The sequence below is a fragment of the Rhincodon typus genome, chromosome 34 (assembly GCF_021869965.1).
Source record: "Rhincodon typus isolate 14 chromosome 34, sRhiTyp1.1, whole genome shotgun sequence".
Taxonomy (NCBI): Eukaryota; Metazoa; Chordata; class Chondrichthyes; order Orectolobiformes; family Rhincodontidae; genus Rhincodon; species Rhincodon typus.
This window is the reverse complement of record NC_063365.1, coordinates 7,502,085-7,521,159: the sequence shown is the minus strand read 5'-3', so window position 1 is coordinate 7,521,159 and position 19,075 is coordinate 7,502,085. Positions and strand designations below refer to the sequence as shown.

General features: G+C 41.6%; 1 protein-coding gene across 1 annotated transcript in view; it reads left to right on the top strand.

Annotated features, from left to right (window-relative positions):
* Window positions 1-830: 830 nt before the first annotated feature.
* Window positions 831-19,075, top strand: part of LOC109922047 (annexin A5-like) — a 25,163-nt gene continuing 6,918 nt past the window's right edge. Inside the window, exons 1-7 of the mRNA XM_048616389.1 lie at window positions 831-980; window positions 1,096-1,131; window positions 6,574-6,661; window positions 10,067-10,161; window positions 11,719-11,832; window positions 13,199-13,289; window positions 16,367-16,446. Coding sequence (XP_048472346.1) covers window positions 1,114-1,131; window positions 6,574-6,661; window positions 10,067-10,161; window positions 11,719-11,832; window positions 13,199-13,289; window positions 16,367-16,446 — 486 coding nt within the window. The 5' untranslated portion in view covers window positions 831-980; window positions 1,096-1,113. The remainder of the gene's footprint in view (window positions 981-1,095; window positions 1,132-6,573; window positions 6,662-10,066; window positions 10,162-11,718; window positions 11,833-13,198; window positions 13,290-16,366; window positions 16,447-19,075) is intronic.

Sequence of the window (19,075 nt, the reverse complement as noted above, 5' to 3'; positions counted from 1 at the left end):
GTTAAAATTCAGGAAGTGATTTTAGGCAGGAACAAAAGTTTGTACCAGAGGGTGAGGGGAAAATTACCCTAGACATATTGTGGGATGTACAGTATTGAGTGCTCCATCGGGCTGCTTTCTCATTAGAAAGAAACAATTGGTGCTGAGTTTAACCTGAGGGTGACCACACCACAGGTAAGATTGGGAAGGAGAGTCCTTCATGGTAACTTCAATTTGAATTGGATCCACACTATTGGCATCACTCTGCGCCTGTTTGCTCAGTTGGCTGGGCACCGTGAAGGTCCCAATTTCCCAACCTCACCCCTCACCTGAGGCGTGGTGACCATCAGGTTAAACCAGCCATCTCTCTCTCTCTAATGAGAGAGCAGCCCTATGATCCTCCAGGAATATGGTCACTTTAATTACAATTTTTAATATTGAGAAGAAGCATTTCCTATTTCTGGAGAGAGAGCAAGCTAACATTTCGAATCTAGATGACACTTCATTACTTGAAACGTTAGTTTACTTTCTCTCCAGGGATGCTGCCTGACCCACTGAGATCACCAGCATTTTTTTGTTTTCAGTACAGATTCTAACATCTGCAGTAATTTTGCTCCTACATTTCCTATTTTTGCTGTCAGTTCTTACTCTGCCCTGCAACTTAGAAGGCTGTACACATTTCAGAATTGGCGGATGTCATTTTTAGGCCCTGTGCCAGTGAGAGCTATTCCCAGGGAAGCTCTTGGCTGAGCAACTGGATTTATTTGGCAATAACAAGTGGAGTTCGGTTCTGGTTTTATGTGCATCCGCAATAGTTTGGCGTTAGTAGCTTCTCATAGGATACCTTCCCTCTGTGACTAATTTATTTAAATAAGTTTCAAGCTCTCAACCAATCCATAAGTAGCGTTCACAGGTTTTTCTAGAGAAAAGGCAGGCCATTGCTGTTGTGTTTTTTATGAGCGGTACAGGCTGAATTTTTTTTAACAGTCTTTCTGAAGCAGGTTTGTCAGTACTTTGAAATGATTTAATATTTAGTTTGCCAAAGTATATTGAGGTCCTTTAAGAAGACTCAAACAGCTAGATTAAGTTATTTCTGTCTTTTTATTTTGAAAACAGAAATTTTTCGACTGAACCATGGCAGCCCAAGGCGTGGTAAGTGGAGCCTGTAATACATCTGTCAATAGGGCAGCTTCAGTGAAATCTGTGCAGTCTGCAGTAGTTCAGAGATAGTAAGAACTGCAGATGCTGGAGAATCTGAGATAACCAGGTGTAGACCCTTCTTCAAAATTGGGTCTAGGCCCGAAACGTCAGCCTTCCTGCTCGGCCTGCTGTGTTCATCCAGCTTTACACCTTGTTATCTCAGTCTGCAGTGGTTCACTTACTGCAAATAGGAATAGTGACTTTTTTCCTCTTCTGGGCGGGGAAGTGTGTAGGAGGTTAGAGAATACTATACAACACTTCCAGCACTGCTGTGATTTCTTCACAACATATTAATCTACTGTTAATACTTAATTAAAGTGAATCTTTTTGTTTCCAATTTTTTTTGACCACTGGCTATTTACTGAGTAAATGTGTGTACAATGCAGGTTTCTACTGAAATGTTACCAGCTGGTTATGTTAAAAGTAAACATTATCTTCCCTGTTGAGATACTGTTAATTAATATCATGTTACCCTTCGACAAGGGAAAGCCACCCATATCTGCGAGACTGGGTGTTGTACTCATTGCAAATAGGCAAGGTGCCTACCTCAAATGCACCTGATTATATACTGCCAATTATGGGCTTAAATGCAGAAGCTAGTTTCTACAACTACTGTTTCTCTTAGCCTAGAGAGCTACAACTCTAGGCCAGTTTTCTTGGGTCTTTTGATGGATCAAGCCACTGAATAGTCATCCCTTGCATTCCAGGTGACTGCCATCAAACTGAGAATGTGGAATAGCTGTAACTCTACAACTTGAACAGCTAAACTTCATAAATGGATGGGATTGGACTGTTATTAAGTTATGACTGATTGCACAGCTTTCAGAGCTGTGCAAATGAGCTTATTAAACAAGTTGAGTTGGCTCAATGAGAGACTCAAACGTTAAATGTATTCTATTGTGGAATAAGAAAATGGCGGCCAAGCCTCCAGGGGATTGGTTTGAACTAGTCAATAACTAGCTGTGGCTACTGTTGTTCAATTAGGTAACCAACAAATTGAGCTGGGGCTTATGAGGGACACTACTACTGTACCAATCTCTGAGCCATGAAGCCTAGGTTTTAAGTAACACCTGCCAGAGGTGTGTTATAACATCTTTGAGTGGGTTGATTCAGGAAATATCTAAACAACTCACTGGAAGGGCTTTTGTGGTACAGTGGTAGTGTCTACCACTGGGCCTGAAAGTCCAGGTTCAAGTCATAACATCCTAGCTATGTCATAGCATATCTTGATAAGTTGCTACTGAAATGAAATCCAGCCAAATGACTGAAATGCCACTAACTTGCGTTCATAATAGTACAACCAACTTCAGCCTAACTTTAAAAGTACTCCCTACTTTAACAAGGGATATTGTTGTGTAGTATTAATGACCTGACCTTTTGGATCAAAAGGTCTGGATTGAAGTTGCTTTTCCCTGGAGTGTTCTAATAGGTCTGCAATGGCCTTATTGTAATTATCCTTGCCACAAGTTTCTGCTGTAGTTTAATAGATACTCCAAGCTCTCTGCAAGCCTCATTGCTCTGTATTGTGACCAAGCCTGCTCTCCAACAATGCTACCAAATAATACCCAATCATTATCTCTGTTTATACAACTGAGCTGCTTGTAAACTGCTTCAGTGTTGTCTGGGCAACTGTAGCTGTCACAAATGTGCTAGGGTTAGTGCTGTGAAGAAGATGGCGCTAGTGGGATTTGTATGGAGGGCAAGGAACCCCCTGCTGTGGGTTAAGGCATCACAGTGCATTGGTTTTAATCCATAATGTGCCTGCCATGTTGATGGGTGAGGAATTTGATAATGTCATTAGCTGATGTTATGGTCTCGGTCTTGTAGGCAGGCATTGTTTCATTTGAGTTGAGATTGGCAGTGCAATTTGCCACACAACTGTCTTTTGTGTTAAGAGAATTCTTATGGCAGCAGGTGCCTGTTCAGCAGAATCTAATTTCTCTGGAGCAATCCAGTCACACTGCATTGCGTAGTCCTGATGAAAGGAACGTTAGATGATGAGCCAAGTGGGAAGAAGGTGGTTATGGGGAGGAGCAGGAAACCTGAGCCATGGAGAAATTTGTTGGGTCAATGTGATGTAGACCTGTGTGGGGCTGCCACTTAGTGTTGGAGGCAGTGACTCAGTTGGGTGATGTTAGAGATGCAACAATCTGGTGTTTTTTTCCCCTGGAGTTTCCATCTGATGGGTGACCTTTTGAGGGTTATAAAAATGAGGGGCATTGATAAGGTGACTAGCCAAAAAAAAGTTTCCCCAAGAATAGGGGACCAAAACTAGAGGGCATAGGTCTAAGGGAGAGATTTAAAAGGGACATAAGGGGCAACTTTTTCCATGCAGTGGTGGTGTGTATGGAATGAGCTGCTAGAGGAAGTGGAGGTGGTTAAAGTTACAATTCCTAAAAAAATCTGGGTGTGTATGAATAGGAAAGGTTATAGGCCAAATGCTGGCAAATGGGACTAGTTTGGGAAAACCTGGTTGACATGGATGAGTTCTGCTGAGCAGATTGGATGTACTTGCTGATCATAACCAACAACACAATGTGGTAAGTAGTTGACTTTTGGTATCTGACTGTTCTGAGGTGATGGAGTTGGTGACTTTGACTAAGTCTGTCTTAACGTTCTTTAATTCAGTCAGTTTGCTCATTCTGTATTGGATATTCAAACAACCTTAGTAATAATGGGAAGGAAACTAAATTAGTGTGTTTTGTAAACTCAACACCCAAAAGTGCTTTGCTTGGGTGGTGAGGGGAGATGGTGTGTAGGGAAGGTGGGGGTGGAAAAGGGAATTATAACTGTTAAGACTTTGGTTGGAAGTAAAGAAAATTACCCAATCTTACTGCCAAAATAAGGTTAGTGCAAACATTAGGAAAAAGCACACAACTAGAATTGCTTCTTCTTTTAGTGCTGAACCATCCCAGATTATGTAAAATTTGTAATGCTGGAATGGGTGTCTTGTGATTCATGGCATTGCTTGTTACTGCATCACAAGACAGTGAATCAGGGGGGGGGATGTTGTAGCTGCTGAGGATGGGTGTGACATAGCCTCACAATGGAGTCTGTAAAGTCATGATTCCTGATCTGACTGCAACTTCCCTCTGAGATAGAACTGCAGATGCTGGAGGAATGCAGTAGGCCAGGCAGCATCACAGGAGCAGGAAAGTTGACATTTCGGGTTGGGACGCTTTTTCAGGACAGAGTGCTGTGTTCCTCCAGCTCCACCCTGCAACTTCCCTTGCCTGTATGTGACAGATCAACATTACAATTGTTATTAGTCAAACGCTAGGATTTCTCATTGCTTTTTTGAGTGTGAAACCTTCATTCCAAGGTCAGAGCTTAACGAACAGTTCTGATCGGGTGCCGCTTGTTCCGGAGATCCTAGCCTCTGCACTGAACCCCACCCACTGCTTTCAATGTGACCCTGTCTCTCCAAAACGAGGAGAAATAGAATCCTAATGAGCCTGTATCCTCTCCGTGAGACCGTTTAGATATGTTTGCTCAGTGCTTGCATGCAGTAACTCACTAATGTTGTAAAAGCAGTGCAAAGAACTTACTGTTACCACCTCTGCTCGGTCTGTACTAACTTTAAAGCATTCTCCATGTAATTTTCAGGGATAATCGGGTGGGAAACTAATGTTCACTCTAGTATTTTTAAATGAAATTCCCTGATTGGTCCTTGGATCTAATTCTACTAAATCACATTAGCCAGCACTCCCATTGTCCGCTCTTGGCAAAGACTTGCTAATAACATCTCTTGGCTGCAAGAGTTAATTTTAGTGGCAAATGTTTTGCACACAGTCCATGGGCAAAATTGTAACTTGCACAAGTAAATTTGTGTAAACATCTGCCACCTAAGGAAGTGATATATTCAATGTTAAATGCTGGCAATCTGCACTGTGTGAGCATGTGGTGATCCAGAACAAAAGCAAAGTTGGAGCAAACCTTTACTTAGCCTGGGGTGGAGTCTAATTCCAGATGTGTTAGAAGGATCTTTTTTAGAGGGTGCAGAAAACGTACAATGTTTGTGGGGGATGGCAGGCATGATGTCATGTGGTAGCATAGTCTTCCCAACCCCCCCGCCCCTTAAAATGAAGATGTGTTATAACTTAACCTGTTGATGGAAGGCTTTTTTAAAATAAAACTAAGTAACTTTGTGTGCATTTGGAATGCCCTACCTATGTAATACAAGCTGGTCCCAAATTTTTCTCAACTGTTCAGATTTGTTGTAGCACTTCTGGTACATTTGGGTCTTTGAACCTGGACCTTGTTTTGGTTCCCTCCCACAGAAGTGAGATATGATCACTATCACAATAGTACTTGCAGGCTGTACCTAAAATGATATTTCGCAAGGGAAAGGCTTGGTTTGCTGGCACAGGGAGCTGCTGGGAATTGATTGCGTTGCATTTATGAAGAGCCAGTGTGGAATGAAAGCCTGAGACACCACCTGGATGAAGCAGTGATTTTTTTTTTTCATAAACCAGCATTTAACTCTGTCTAGTTACTACATTTGCTGCTCACCATCCCTAACCTCTCTGCACTGGGTGGGGGGTGTGGTGCAGAACAGTGGAAGAAAGAATCAAGGGGACTTTTCCTGTTTTAAGAACACCTATCTTTGTAAAAAGGCTTCCACTTCCCTGCCACTTCAAATGCAAAGACAGCACCTCCTCTTTCACTTAGACCTGTAACCTTCAGGATTCTTAACAATTTCAGCATGACCTTGTCCTTCCATGTCTACTACTTGTTCCCCACACCCTAGCCAAACCACTTTCAACTACTCATAACCCCTATTACCACCTATCTAGATTGTCTTCCTGGCTTAATATCAATCTTTTTTTTTTCTCCCAGGGAGTGCTCTCCATCTATCTGGTCACTGAGGTGTAATTGATTATACCAATTCTTCAGTGTGTGGTGCACTCCAGCTATGCTCATGGGCATAGCAATTCTAGGTAGTTCACCATTATATAATAAATGCTGTCCCTGGTGTCATGAACACTTTTTTTTTCTTTTTAAGAAAGTGGCTTTTTAAATAAATGAAGACTGTGTAGCTCTTGGGTGTATTTGGTCCCCCTGACTTTTTTAAATGCTGTCCTGAAGTGCAACAGGTCTATTAGCAAACCCTGATCTAATTCTCAATGTCCATGCAATCATCATTAACATCACTGACCAGTTTTTAATCCTCCAAACAACCGATGCTCCATCTGCCATAATTTCTTCTTGAAATCTGATTTTAATGCCTTGACAAGTGAAGGTGTTGAATGAGCCTGCTGTTGTGGTAGCATGATCACTCGGTGAGGTGCTGATGGAGTCTTCCTCCCCCCCCCACAGTTTAATCCACTTTGTGAAATGTGTATAGAATCCCAAAGACCAATGGGACATTAAAATGATTTTCTGTGTTCCTAGGGAAGGACCAGCGGCACAGTCTGCGACTATCCGGATTTTGATGCCAACCAAGATGCTGAGATGCTTCACAAGGCGATGAAAGGATTTGGTAAAGACACTGCACTTCTCTGTTTCCTGTGGTGTCCCTTTTTTTTTTTTAAAAACTTCATCTCTCTCTTCCCCACCACTAAGCATATCCTCCTATACTTGTGTTGGTTAGCTTTCCCCAGTATAAACACCCAAGTCTGTGGTCACCCACATTCTCACTAGGGTGACCATTTCTTCAGTTAGTTTGGGTTGATGGCTTTTGGGCAGTCCTGCAAATGGGGAGCCTTTTGTCCATTTAATCTATGCAGACTTCTTCATAATTCTGAAAGTTTGTCAGCAGTCCCTTTTTTTTATATACCTGTGGATTTTTCTCTTCCCTGGGGCACTAACCCTTCCTGGGTGCCATTCCTGAAATTCTTTTGAGTACGTAAACTTGCACAAACCCACGTTCTGAATGTGAACAAGCCATCGGATTTTAAGGATGTTTATCGGAGTAGGTGGGTGTGGGGGAGAATGCTGACTGGGAGCTAAAAAGCAATCTGAATTTTTATTTTGTTTCCTGAACCCAAAATGACTAAATGGTGTAACCTCTTGCTGCTGCCTTGGGTAGGTTTGGTAACTTGCCTAAGATTATGGATTAAAACCTCAATCTTTCTTCCATGTGTGGCTTAGCACCATGTTATGTGACTAATGGAAGTTACACTGCTAGATTTTGATGGGACAGGAGCCAAGAGCTAATTGACAAATAAATAATGCATCTCCAAACGCTTAGTTTAAATTGAGGGCAAAGTCTGTTTGAATCTGATCTTTGTCATTATGTTATATCCCCATCCTTATCTCCTCTCTTTCCAAGGGCAAAAATGCACTGAGTATTGCACTAAATCGGTGCCTTAATCGATGTGTAATGATGATACAAACTAACTTGTTGATTTTGCTAGATTTTAGAGTTGTGGGGTAATGGAAGACTCGAGCACCTCTAACATGTCATGCACACCACCGTGGACACTCTCTTTCTCCATTCCTCCTCCCTGGCTGTAGTCACTTGCTTGTTTCTCTTGCTAGTATGGAATCTTCTGCTAAATAACACTGCTCGAGAATGGACAAAATTGTCAGTTGGTGTATGCACATAGGGGGTGTTTCCATCCCATCAGGCACACTGTTCTTTAGCACGCTTCCCCCAGTTGTTGTCCTTTCTGTTTATTTAACTTGAAGAGGAAAAAAAACAGGTGTTCCAATTTGTGACTTGCTAATCCAAGAGGCTGATTCAGTCCCTAAAGATTGAGTAAATTGTTTTTCCAGAATGCCACTAGTTTGTTCCAGTGCAAGTAACTCTTGTAATTTGGATCAGAAGGGTTCTTTGAAATGATTGACACCAAACCTTCATTTATTGTGCCTTCTGACTGTGTAATGTCATTGTAGATGGTTTGCAGTTAGCAGTATTCCCAATGTAACTCTCCTATTTTCTTTAATTTCTTGAATAAACTAGAGATATTTTGCGAGGAATGTGGGCATTGCTGGCCAAGCCAGCATTTATTGCACCAGAGAAAACGGTCAGCTGTCTAGTACACTTTTTTTGGCAGGAACAAAGGGGAAATATTCCAGATGTTGGACATCTGGTGTAAATGCTGCTGGAGAAACTCTACAGCTCTGGCAGTATCTGTAGAGAGATTAAGTTGAGTCCCTTTTATGGCTGTTCAGAAGAGCCCTACCAGTTTCTATAAACTCTGATTCTGGTGACAAAATGCTGCCAGACTGGCTGAGTTTCTCCAGCATTCTTTCTATCTAAATGGGAAAAGCCAAGTGTTAAATTGGAATGAATGTGGAAATCCAGGGTGCGAGAGGATTTGTTCCAATGCAGGAGTCAAAACTAGTGTAGCTGCAACATCTAATAAAAGTTGGTAATCAGATGCTCCTACTTTTGGAAGGAATTGAAAATGTCAGCTTCAGTTCTAGAGGGCAGTTGAGACTACATTTCAAATTGCATGCTAGTTTGACTTCATTTAAGCAAAGGTGTAAATGCATTGGAGACATGGAATGAACGGATTCTTATGAGGATAAGTTGGATATCCATGTGAGGTTAGAGATGACATAAGGTGGGTCTGGGAGGGATGCCCTTCAGGTTGTGGACTTGATGGGCCAAATGGCCTGCTCCTGCACTGCAGGGATTCTGATTCTGATAGGCCAGGTTTGCTTTTACTGGAGTTTAGCAGAGGCATGACTTCAAGTGTATAAGACCCCAAATAGTCTCCAAAATGGATGTGAATAAAGATATTTCCTTTCCTGGATAAGTACATAACAAGAAAGCCCTGTTTGAATAGGGTAACTCTAACTTTTAAGGCAGATGAGAAACTTAGGATTCCCTTCCAAACTGACTCAAGGCAGTAGACGTCAAGCCATTGAATTTTTTCAAGACTGAGGTTGATTCTTGTTGCATATGGTTTTTTGTTTTTAGAGCTAAATAGGGTTAAAATAGATTTGGAGCACAATAGTGGAGCAGGCTTGAGGGGCAAAAGGAGCAACGGCACGCCATAATGTTTTTGGACTATAATGGTCCATGGTGCAGGGAGATAATGCTGTAGAATAGCAATTCTAGGGTTTTGACCCAGTGGAAGAATGGCAGCTTCCCTGTTAGGATTCCTCCAGAACAAGTGAGTGGCTTGTAAGTAGTGGTATTCCCATGTATCTGCTGATCTTGTCCTTTTACATGGTATTGGTCAAGGTCTTTCTAGAGACCCTTAGTGAATTTCAACAGTGCACCTTGTAAATGGTGTACGCTGCAGCTACTGAGCAGCAATGATGGAGGGAGTCCATGTTGAAGGTGAGGGATGCGATGCCGTTGGAGCTGCACTAGGCCAGGCAAGTCGGAAGGATTCTAGTACACTCCTGCCTTTGTAGTTAGTGGACAGGGCTATGGGGAGTGAGGATGAGTTGTTACTAACCTCTGACCTGTTCTTGAGTATGGCTAGTCCAGTTCCTGGTCAATAGAAATCCCTAAGATGTTGACTGGTGTTTCTGATGGAAATGTCTTTGAATGTCAAAGCTGTGATATTTGACTGTATTGAAGGTGGTTATTATCCTAACATCTGTGTGGCATTGTTACCACTCCTCCCAAGGCTAGGCATTGTCTAGGTCTTGCGCACAAAGGGTATTGCAGTGTCTGAGGAAGCTCAAATGGTGTTCATCATTGTACAGCCAGTGACCATTCTCGCTACTGATGGTAGGAGCAGGTCATTCAATCAACTCTAGATGGCTGAGTCTAGAACAATACCCTGAGAAACTCCTGCAAAGTATGCAAACTGAAATGATTGACCACCAACAGCCTTCTGCCCTTCTTGAGCGGTTCTGTCTTGCCTTTTTGAGGGTCAGATTGCAAAATCCCATGTTGAAAATGAGCCTGTCCACTTAATCGCCTGGATTTTATTTTGTAGTATTACACTTGCAAATGAAGACTGACTTTATTTTACAGGAACTGATGAAGGTGTCATATCTGATATACTGGCTGAGCGAAGTAACGCTCAAAGGCAGCAGATCATTCGTGCCTACAAAACTGTAATTGGAAAAGTAAGTCTTGGCTAACTGTGCTGATTTTTCTGTTTGCTGAAACCACAAATTGAATTTGCCACCCTCTGCATGGGCAGCAGATAGTTGTTGTCTTTTCAATCTTGTTCCATGTTGAGTCATCTGCCTAGACTATCCCGACATCAGGTTCCACACTCCCTCCCCTCACCCACCCCATCATCCCATTTTGTGGGTATTGTCAAACATCAGGATTGTGCTAAACTGTGTGGTGTCCCTGAAGTCAAATGGATTGCACTTGCCTTATTTGTGATCACTAAATTGTAAAGTTTGGGTTAGCAATGTTCACCCTGGAGATTGCTACCCTCCAGGGCTGCCTCCTATCTTCAAGCCATCGTTGCTCATTCAAAACTCTACACATGGACTTAAGTCCTAATCATGCATTTCTACTAAATGCAATGACCTACACTGTGTCCTCTTAATTCCTCACTATATAAAATGTCATCTTTTGATCACATTCCTCCTGATACCACTTCCCATCTCTAATGATTATATTTTTCATCCTTTTTCCCTGAACGGTGGGGTGGGGGTTAGGAGGGGGAAATAAACCCAAGAGCTGCAAATACTGGAAATCTGAAACTGAAATTACTGGAGAAACTCTGCTTCGCACCACAGATGCTGCCAGACCTGCTGAGTTAGTGGTTCTGGTTCAGGTCCAGAACAGGTCTGAAGAAGGGTTACTGCTCTCTCTCTCGCTCTCCAGATACTGCCAGACCTGCTGAATTTCCACAGCAATTTGTTTCTCATTCCTTAACTCTAGACCCTGGCAACGCCAGTGTTTTGATGTCAGTCTTTCTGATCTGATTGTTGAACAATGTCTCCCTCTGTCCAAGGATCCAGTCACTGTCCTCTCTGTTTTCACTTCTGTGAAGTGTTTTGAATGTCCCAAGTTATTAAGGTGATAGCCCACCAATTTATTTTGCCAACCTCCTGATTGAAATGATGCTGGTGCTCATCCAGATAAATCTGTAGATAACTTGACCTTCATAAAGCCAGTGACTTCCTGGGCTTTGGTATCACAAGCAACAACTTTCTCTGCACCAGCCACTGTAGACCAAAGCAGTGATCTGTCATTTAATTTTCCACCATTCTGTTTCCCTTTGGATATTAAGGAGTAATTTGATGAAAGGTGATAACAGTCCAGCCTCATCTACATTAATGCCTCCATGGTGTGTATTTCCTCAGGATGAGGGTAAGACCACTTCTGCAAAGTTGACTGATTTCTCATTCTGCAGTGTGGCCTAACTCTCTTGGCTGTCAGGGTCTGGTGCCCAGCATGGATACAGTTAACATTATCTAGCTAACAGACTAGCTTATTCTCATCCTGGCATTGGATTTACTATTCCACCAGCAGAATAGTTGAAGTTCTAGGTTGTTTGAATCTTTAATTTTATTATTCCACTGTAAATGAACCAGAACTTTTCAAAGAAAGTTAGGGTAGTTTTTGCAGCATGTAATGTGTGTTTCTAGACCCCTTCTCCTATTTGCTGCTAATAGCATTGCAGCTGTGAATTCATGTTAATCTATTGTTTGTTGCCACAGAACTTGATTGATGATCTGAAATGTGAGCTGTCGAGGAAGTTTGAATCCTTGATAGTTGCCCTCCTGCTTCCTCCAGATCACTATGATGCCAAGGAATTGCATGATGCTCTGAAGGTAACTGATCCCATTTGATCTGGGAGGAAAATATTTGATCATTTGTTTCTGCAGTCAGACTTTTCCAAAACTGCCATTCTGCAGGCTGTTCTTGCATTTGTGTTCTCTGCTCCCATTGTATTGCTCCTCCTCAATCTCCTTGCCTTTCCTCAACACTTCCTTTTTTTCCCTATTACACTGCAGGCTTTTACAACTTAAGTTTGTACCCCCTAGCTGCAAATTCTTGTCTCCCTGCCCAGCTTTCTCCTGCATGCTAACTTCATATCCTGCACTCTGGATAGTGATCCTTCAATAGGCCCTCTTCAGGAAAGGGTGGGTCTTCTGCCTTGTCAGCTGTTTCACTGGTGGTTTTTTTGAGTTAAGTCTAAGTTTGTTTTTGTTTTAGTGCCAATATTTATCTTATTTGGGCATGGTATAAAATGACAAGCTTGTTGATGGGCACCTGAGTAACTTAGCAAACATTACAAGATGGTAATTGACAGAACTGTCCTGTGAAATAGAGGCATCTGTGCCAAGAATGTTCAGATACTGTAAACATGAGAAACTAGAGTTTGTTTTGCAACAGCAGGTAATGTTTCTGTTTGGGCAAACATGCTCACTGACTGCAGTCAGTGAATGAAATTTTTATACTTGCTATATGCCTTTTGGATTCTATGTATTTAAATCACAAGCCCCCAGACAGGGGATTAGCTGTTTTGTTTGTATCAGACTTCCCTTCACCAGAAGTGCTGCAGTGCAGCAGGTGGCATAACAATGCCCTCTTGGTGAGAGAACTAGTGCTCTGGAAACTGAAAACATCAAGGATTCTTCACTCCTCCCTTTTTTAAAATCCGTGAAAGTGGTCACTTTCACTACAGTGATAAAGTCTCTACACCATTTCTCTAAGAGGCACAGATTTTTTCTTTAACAAAAGTCTGTGTTTTAGCAGGGGGTGGAGGGAGGGAGGGTGGTTGTTGGGACAATATAGAAGCCTCATTTGGTTAAATAGTTGAAGGGCAAGGCTGTTTATGTTAGTATAGTAAATGAGACGTGTCAGACTCTAGCAGAGTTTGGATTCTGTCATTCTTGACATATGTTCCAATCATCTGATGGAAGACCCTACACTGACTCCATTCATGACTTGAGGTAGATACCTCTTCTGGAATAATACAATATCAAGAGTCAATAGACACGCGACAATAATTTTCCAATTGTCTTAGTTCCCTTCTCCATGTAGGATATTATGGTGAGTTACTATTAACTGTTGGATTGAAACAACACTAAATTGTGCAATTTTTTTTAAGCACTGCTAACACCAATTACTAAAGTTTAAGTATTAGGATTCCTATTCGAGTGTAACCTTTCAGACTTGACTGTGGTTTTACAGGGTGCTGGAACATCTGAGGATGTCTTGATTGAAATCTTAGCATCTCGCAACAATGCACAAATACAGCAGATTGTCAAAGCTTATAAAGAAGGTACTGTGATGTTTGATTACAGCAGCAGCTATTAAAAATTCTGTTAGAAATCTTCAGTTATTCTTCAAGCACTTTCCTTGTAGCTACACAAGGACAAGGGGAAAGCTGCTTCAACGTGCCTAATCAAAATGAGGATTGGAAAAAAACAAGGGTTTCTGCCTGCTGGTGTTGAGAATGAACCCCATACCCTTTAGGCAGTATCTGATCTTGTGAAACCAGAGGAGGAAGATCGCAAGCTTGATTCATGCTTCTGTCCATGAAGTAGTTGTATTGAACTCTGGGAGAAGCCATGAGGCACCCCAACTGGGGGCCAATCTCTCAATCCTATTCCTGACCCCTCCCTGTTGGAAACTTGTTTTGCATCTTTTCCTTCTTGCTTTTACTCGGTAAATGCTGACTGTGTTTATCTGCCTCTAAACTATTAAAAGTCTGATTTTAAAAATCACTCTGACCTGGATTTGAATTAGTCCAGTCATGTGATTGAGTACATGACTATAATTACAAGAGTTTCAGAAGTAATGTACACAGAACTTTTTTTTCTTTTGAAATCCTGTTCCTGGATCCCTGGAATCTGAGCAGAAATCACATCAGCTCACTGTCTTAGTTGGTGGGTGGAGCTTTTTAATTCCCTCGTGTGACATGAGCATTGCTGATTAGCTGGCAATTATTGCCCATTCCTAGCTGCCTGTGAATTGTGTCCCTCAACACTTCAGAGGGCAGTTGAATCAACCACATGTATAGGCCAGACCAGGTGAGGATGGTTGATTTCTTTCCCTAAACAGGCACTTGTGAGCCAGGTGGGTTTTTCTGACCATAGCTTCATGGTCATCAGTAAATTCTTGAACTCCACATTTTTCTTTTTAATATTTGATTTCACATTCCACCATCAGCTGTGGTAGGATTTGAACCTAGGTTCCCAAACAATAGCTGAATTTCTGGATTAATAGTCAAGCAGCAAAACCACTAAGCTATCGCCTCCTCTATAAAAGCTGACTGGCTTAAACAATATTGCTAGAATGAGTAGCAAGTCCCACCCAAATTGGGTTTGACATGATTTGCCACCTTTTGACAAGTTTGTTCAATAGGGAGCATGATCTGGCCTGCATGACTATACCAGTGGGATACACTGGGGTTCAGTGGGAACAAGGCTGAGAAAGCAGGAATTGGTACTTTACCTACTGACTGTTACTGGAAAGGGCTAATGTTGTATCAACTGATGGTACTGTTTGGAAAGTCCAATTTCCAGATAAAAGCTGTCTTGAAACATTGTGATTGATCACAAACTGTTGCATGAGGCTAGAGTTTCCTTTAACAACAAAATCTTTGCTTTAAAAGTTAAATAAAAACAAAGCTCAAGCTACCTAAATATAGAAATTGGATCCTAAAACACAGCAAGTTTTTAAATATGCTTCCCACAGCTATCTGCTATCTGGACTCCAACCTGGAGAAATAATAGCCTTCTATCAAATATTTCAGTTCTAATTGTCCTCGTTTTAAACTATGGAACCTAATGACATGAATACACTCAGCCTATGTGTCTAACTTTCCTGCTTTCTTTAAACCTAACATTCCTAGTTTAGAACCTTCTAGAGCTCTCTTCTACTGTGGTGCTGTTTTCTTTTGCCTGGAACTATTCTTATTCTCCCTATGAGAGGCAAACACAGAACTCCATTCTGACCCCATTAGTCGTCTTGACCATCCTTAAAGTTCAATCTTTGGGTTTCCTTAGCTAAAATTGCTTTTTAATCTGGAACTGAAAACAAGCTAATGGCCTCAAATGTTTGTTCCACCTGGTTTTGTAAACCCCCAACATTAGAGTTTATTCCATTGACAGCCTGGGGGTTTGCAGTCACCTGATCTGACTTTTTAGGTTGGGTTACTGGGACAAAAGGACCTCTTTGAAGTGGTTAACTGTCAACCAACACTGCCATGCTGCCAATATGAAGTCCAAACTCTCATCTGTTAATGTAACTCCAGATTTTTCTTCACTTGTGTTTTTTTTCTGGTCTTGCTATCAACTTGAGGTGATCCCTTGTTCAACTGAACTAATTAACTTGTATCCCTGTTAGCATAGGAATAGCTGCAACAATGTCTCTTCTTTCCTCCCCACCCCCAAAAAACAGCCTTGTTTTGTTTTGCTGATTGGTTTTTTTTTTAATTGTCCTCTTTAGCTCCTGAGCTGATGGACTGTCTTGTTGGGTACTTGTGATTTTGGGTTGATTCTATAATCGATTTAAGGATCTATCTTTCCCTATGTGCTTGTACTTGTAACTTTTTGGTATTACTGTGGCTCCAATGTCTCAATTTTACCACTTGTAACCTATCCAGATATTAGTTGCACATTAGGTGCAAAAGAAGTGGTTTTTGGACTTCTACTGGACCTGCCTTCTAACAGCACAATTGCAAGAGAGGGCCAAAATACAACTTGACACTTTTTTTAACAACAAACAAATTGCTGAAAATCTGTGGAGAGAAATGAGTGTTTCAGGTCAGGTGACCCTTTCCCTCAAACCGTGCTAGAAGTTTGAGTTCCACCATTCCTAGAGTTGTGACAAACATGACCCTTGGATCCTGTGATCTGAAACATTAACTCTGATTTCTCTCCACAGGTGCTATCAGACCTGTTGAGTGCTTCCAGCAACTTGTTTTCCTGATTTACAGCATCAGCAGTTCATTTCAGTTCTTTACTTTGAATTTCCCTTTTTTGTTCCACTAACTTTCTAAACTTGATAAAGTCTGTTTTAGGTGGACCATTGTATCAACTATGCTCCATGTATCTCCTGTTACTATGCATATTGTCATTGTAAAAATATGGCACAATCCTTGGATCAACTCCCACTAACTTTCTAGCCTCCCTCTCTCCTCAAACTAAGTTCCTAGTTACTTAGTTGTAGTAGAACTTGTCACCTGGTACCTTTTTTGGTTATCTCTTGCATTTGGGTGCTAGAATGGTCTGTGTGCTCTATGGTGACTATTAAAATTGTGCAATGAGAATCTTTATCAGAATGAGCCTGTCCATTTTCTAACATTTCCACACAATTAGCCCTGTTTTATCAGCTTCTCCTTGATCTTTCTAGACTTCGAATCTGATTTGGAAGAGGATATCTGCTCCGATACATCTGGCTACTTTCAACGAGTTCTGGTTTCCTTAGTTCAGGTATCTGTTATCTCTATCATTCACCTTTGTACTGTGTACATTTTTTGCACAAATCTCATGATGGCTTTAAAGAAAATTTTCCTATAACTGCTAGAATTTCTTGTTGGAAACTTCATAATCAAAGTTGCAATTTGGTGCTTGTTTTTAATTTTGTTTGCTACAGCAACCTGGTTACAAGTATAGGACAGTGAACATAGCAAAACAAAGGTTATTAAACATCATTTGCTGTAGAGCCATCTTTTGGGGCCAGCAGTTAAAACCACCTGGTTAGGTGTTGAGGTGCATTAGTAAATGTACAGGGAATTCCAGGAGCACAATATTAGTGAGCAGATTCCTTTCGGAGGGAAGGACTATGGAGGATCAAGGTATCACTACCTAGTGTGCTTAAAAATTGAGCTGTACTATTCCCAGAATTGACAAATGTTTAAAAGTGGTGAATCAACCAGAAATCCCAAGTGCACTGGCCCAGGATAAAAGGAAGGCTTCTTTAACTCCCTTTTTGTTACAACACTTGTGGTAAAATCTTTTTATTTTATCCTTTTTATATAAAAAGCTTGTCAATGGGGAATTTTAATGAGGAGAATATTTGCAGAATAGAGGCCTGGATAGAATAGGTGTGGAGAAGATGTTTCCACTCCTGGGAGAGACTAGGACCCAAGGGCACAGCCTCTGTTCTGAAAGGGGGTTGTCACATCATCCTGATGAGGAATTTCTCTGACCAGAGGCTGGTGAATCTGTGGAACTCATTGCTGCAGAGGGCTGTGGAGACCAAATCATTGAGTGGATTTAAGATTTTTCCTTGATTAAGGAAAATCAAGAGTATATGGGAGAAGGCAGGAGACTGGGTTCAGAAACATTGGCCGTGATTGAATGTTAGAGCAGGCTGGATGGAGCAGAATTAGGCCAATCTTTATGTTGGTGTAGAAAAAAGACACTTTGACAATATGCTGATTACCATAACTGAATAGTCAGATGTACAGCACAGAAACAGACCCTTTTGGTCCAACCCATCCATGTTGACCAGATATCAAAAAAAAATTGTCCCATTTGGCCCACATCCCTCTAACGCTTTCCTATTCATGTAGCCATCCAGATGCCTCTTCAAATGTTGTAATTGTGCCAGCCTCCTTCCCTTCCCTTTGGCAACTCATTCCACAAGTGCACCACCCTCTGAAGAAGGTGCCCCTTTGGTCCCTTTTAAGTCTTTCCCTTCTCGCCTTAAACCCATACCCTATATAGTTTTGGACTGTCTTCCCCACAGGGAAAAGATCTTGTCTATTTATCTCATCCATGCCCCTCATGATTTAATAAACCTTCAAAAGGTCACCCTCTGCCTCTGATGCTCCAGGGAAAATAGCCCCAGCCTATTCCACCTCTCCCACAGCTCAAGCCTGCCAACTCTGGCAACATCCTTGTGAATCTTCTCTGCACCCTCAATTTCACAACAGCTTTCCTATAGCAGGGAGACCAGAATTGAGTGCACTAGTCAAAGTGACCTAACCAATGTTCTGCACAGCTGCAACATGACTTTCCAACTCCTATACTCCATGCCTTTACTGGTCAGTGCGAGCATACCAAACGCTGCTTTCACTATCCTATCTACCTGTGACTCCACTTTCAAGTAACTATGAGCCTGCACTCCAAGGTCTCTGTTCAGCAACACTCCCCAGGAGCCTACCATTAGGTGTATAAGCCCAGGCCTGATTTTGCCTTTCCCAAAATGCAGCACCTCATTTATCTAAATTAAACTCCATCTGCCACTCCTCAGCCCATTGGCCCAGCTGATCAAGATCCCATTGTACTCTGAGGTAACCTCTTTTGGTGTCCAAGATGCCTCCAATTTTAGTGTCATCTGCAAACTTGCTAACCATACCTCTCTCTTTTGTTCACATCCATGTCACTTATATAAATGACAAAGCCATGGACCCAGCACCGACCCCTGTGGAACACCACTGGTCACAGGCCTCTAGTCTGAAAAGCAAACCTCCACAACCACCCTCGGTCTCCTACCTTTTTTTAATAGGCTGTTTCACAATCCTGTTTGATTCTTTGCCTCCTAATTTGTAGCTCAATGGCTGCTTTTTTCACCTTGAGTTGTCAGTTTTTTTTCTTAGATTTTAGTGATGTCATTCCATATCTCCAAATGGAGTTTCTGATTAACTTGGACAAAAATGGAGAGAACATCCTTGAGGTTGCAGTGCTGCTGCAAAGTCTTGCTTCTGTTTCACTCCCTTCAGTCAGTGTTAACAGCAGCTGACCAGAGCCATATACTTGCCTGTCCTGAACCTGAAATTCTCCAGAAATTTGGTACCTGTTACTTCTAGGGAGCACTGTTTCAATTCTTAGCTGTCTTCAAGCTGCAAATAGCTGTCTTCAAGCTGCAAATAACTCTCTACCTTTCTTAAAACCTCTTCTCTTTCAGTACATAATCAAAAAGATGCAATCTCTTAAGGACATAGAATTGTTTTTAAACTCCAATATAACCTCGGCCTCAATGGAATCTGCAACTAACTTCACTGGGTTTTCTGTTGGCAATTGCAATGCTGCCATCTGGTGACTAGGTGTCAGGGCAATTATTATATAATTATAGTGGTGTCCAAAGGCAGAATTGAAAGGAAATTTTCCTGAC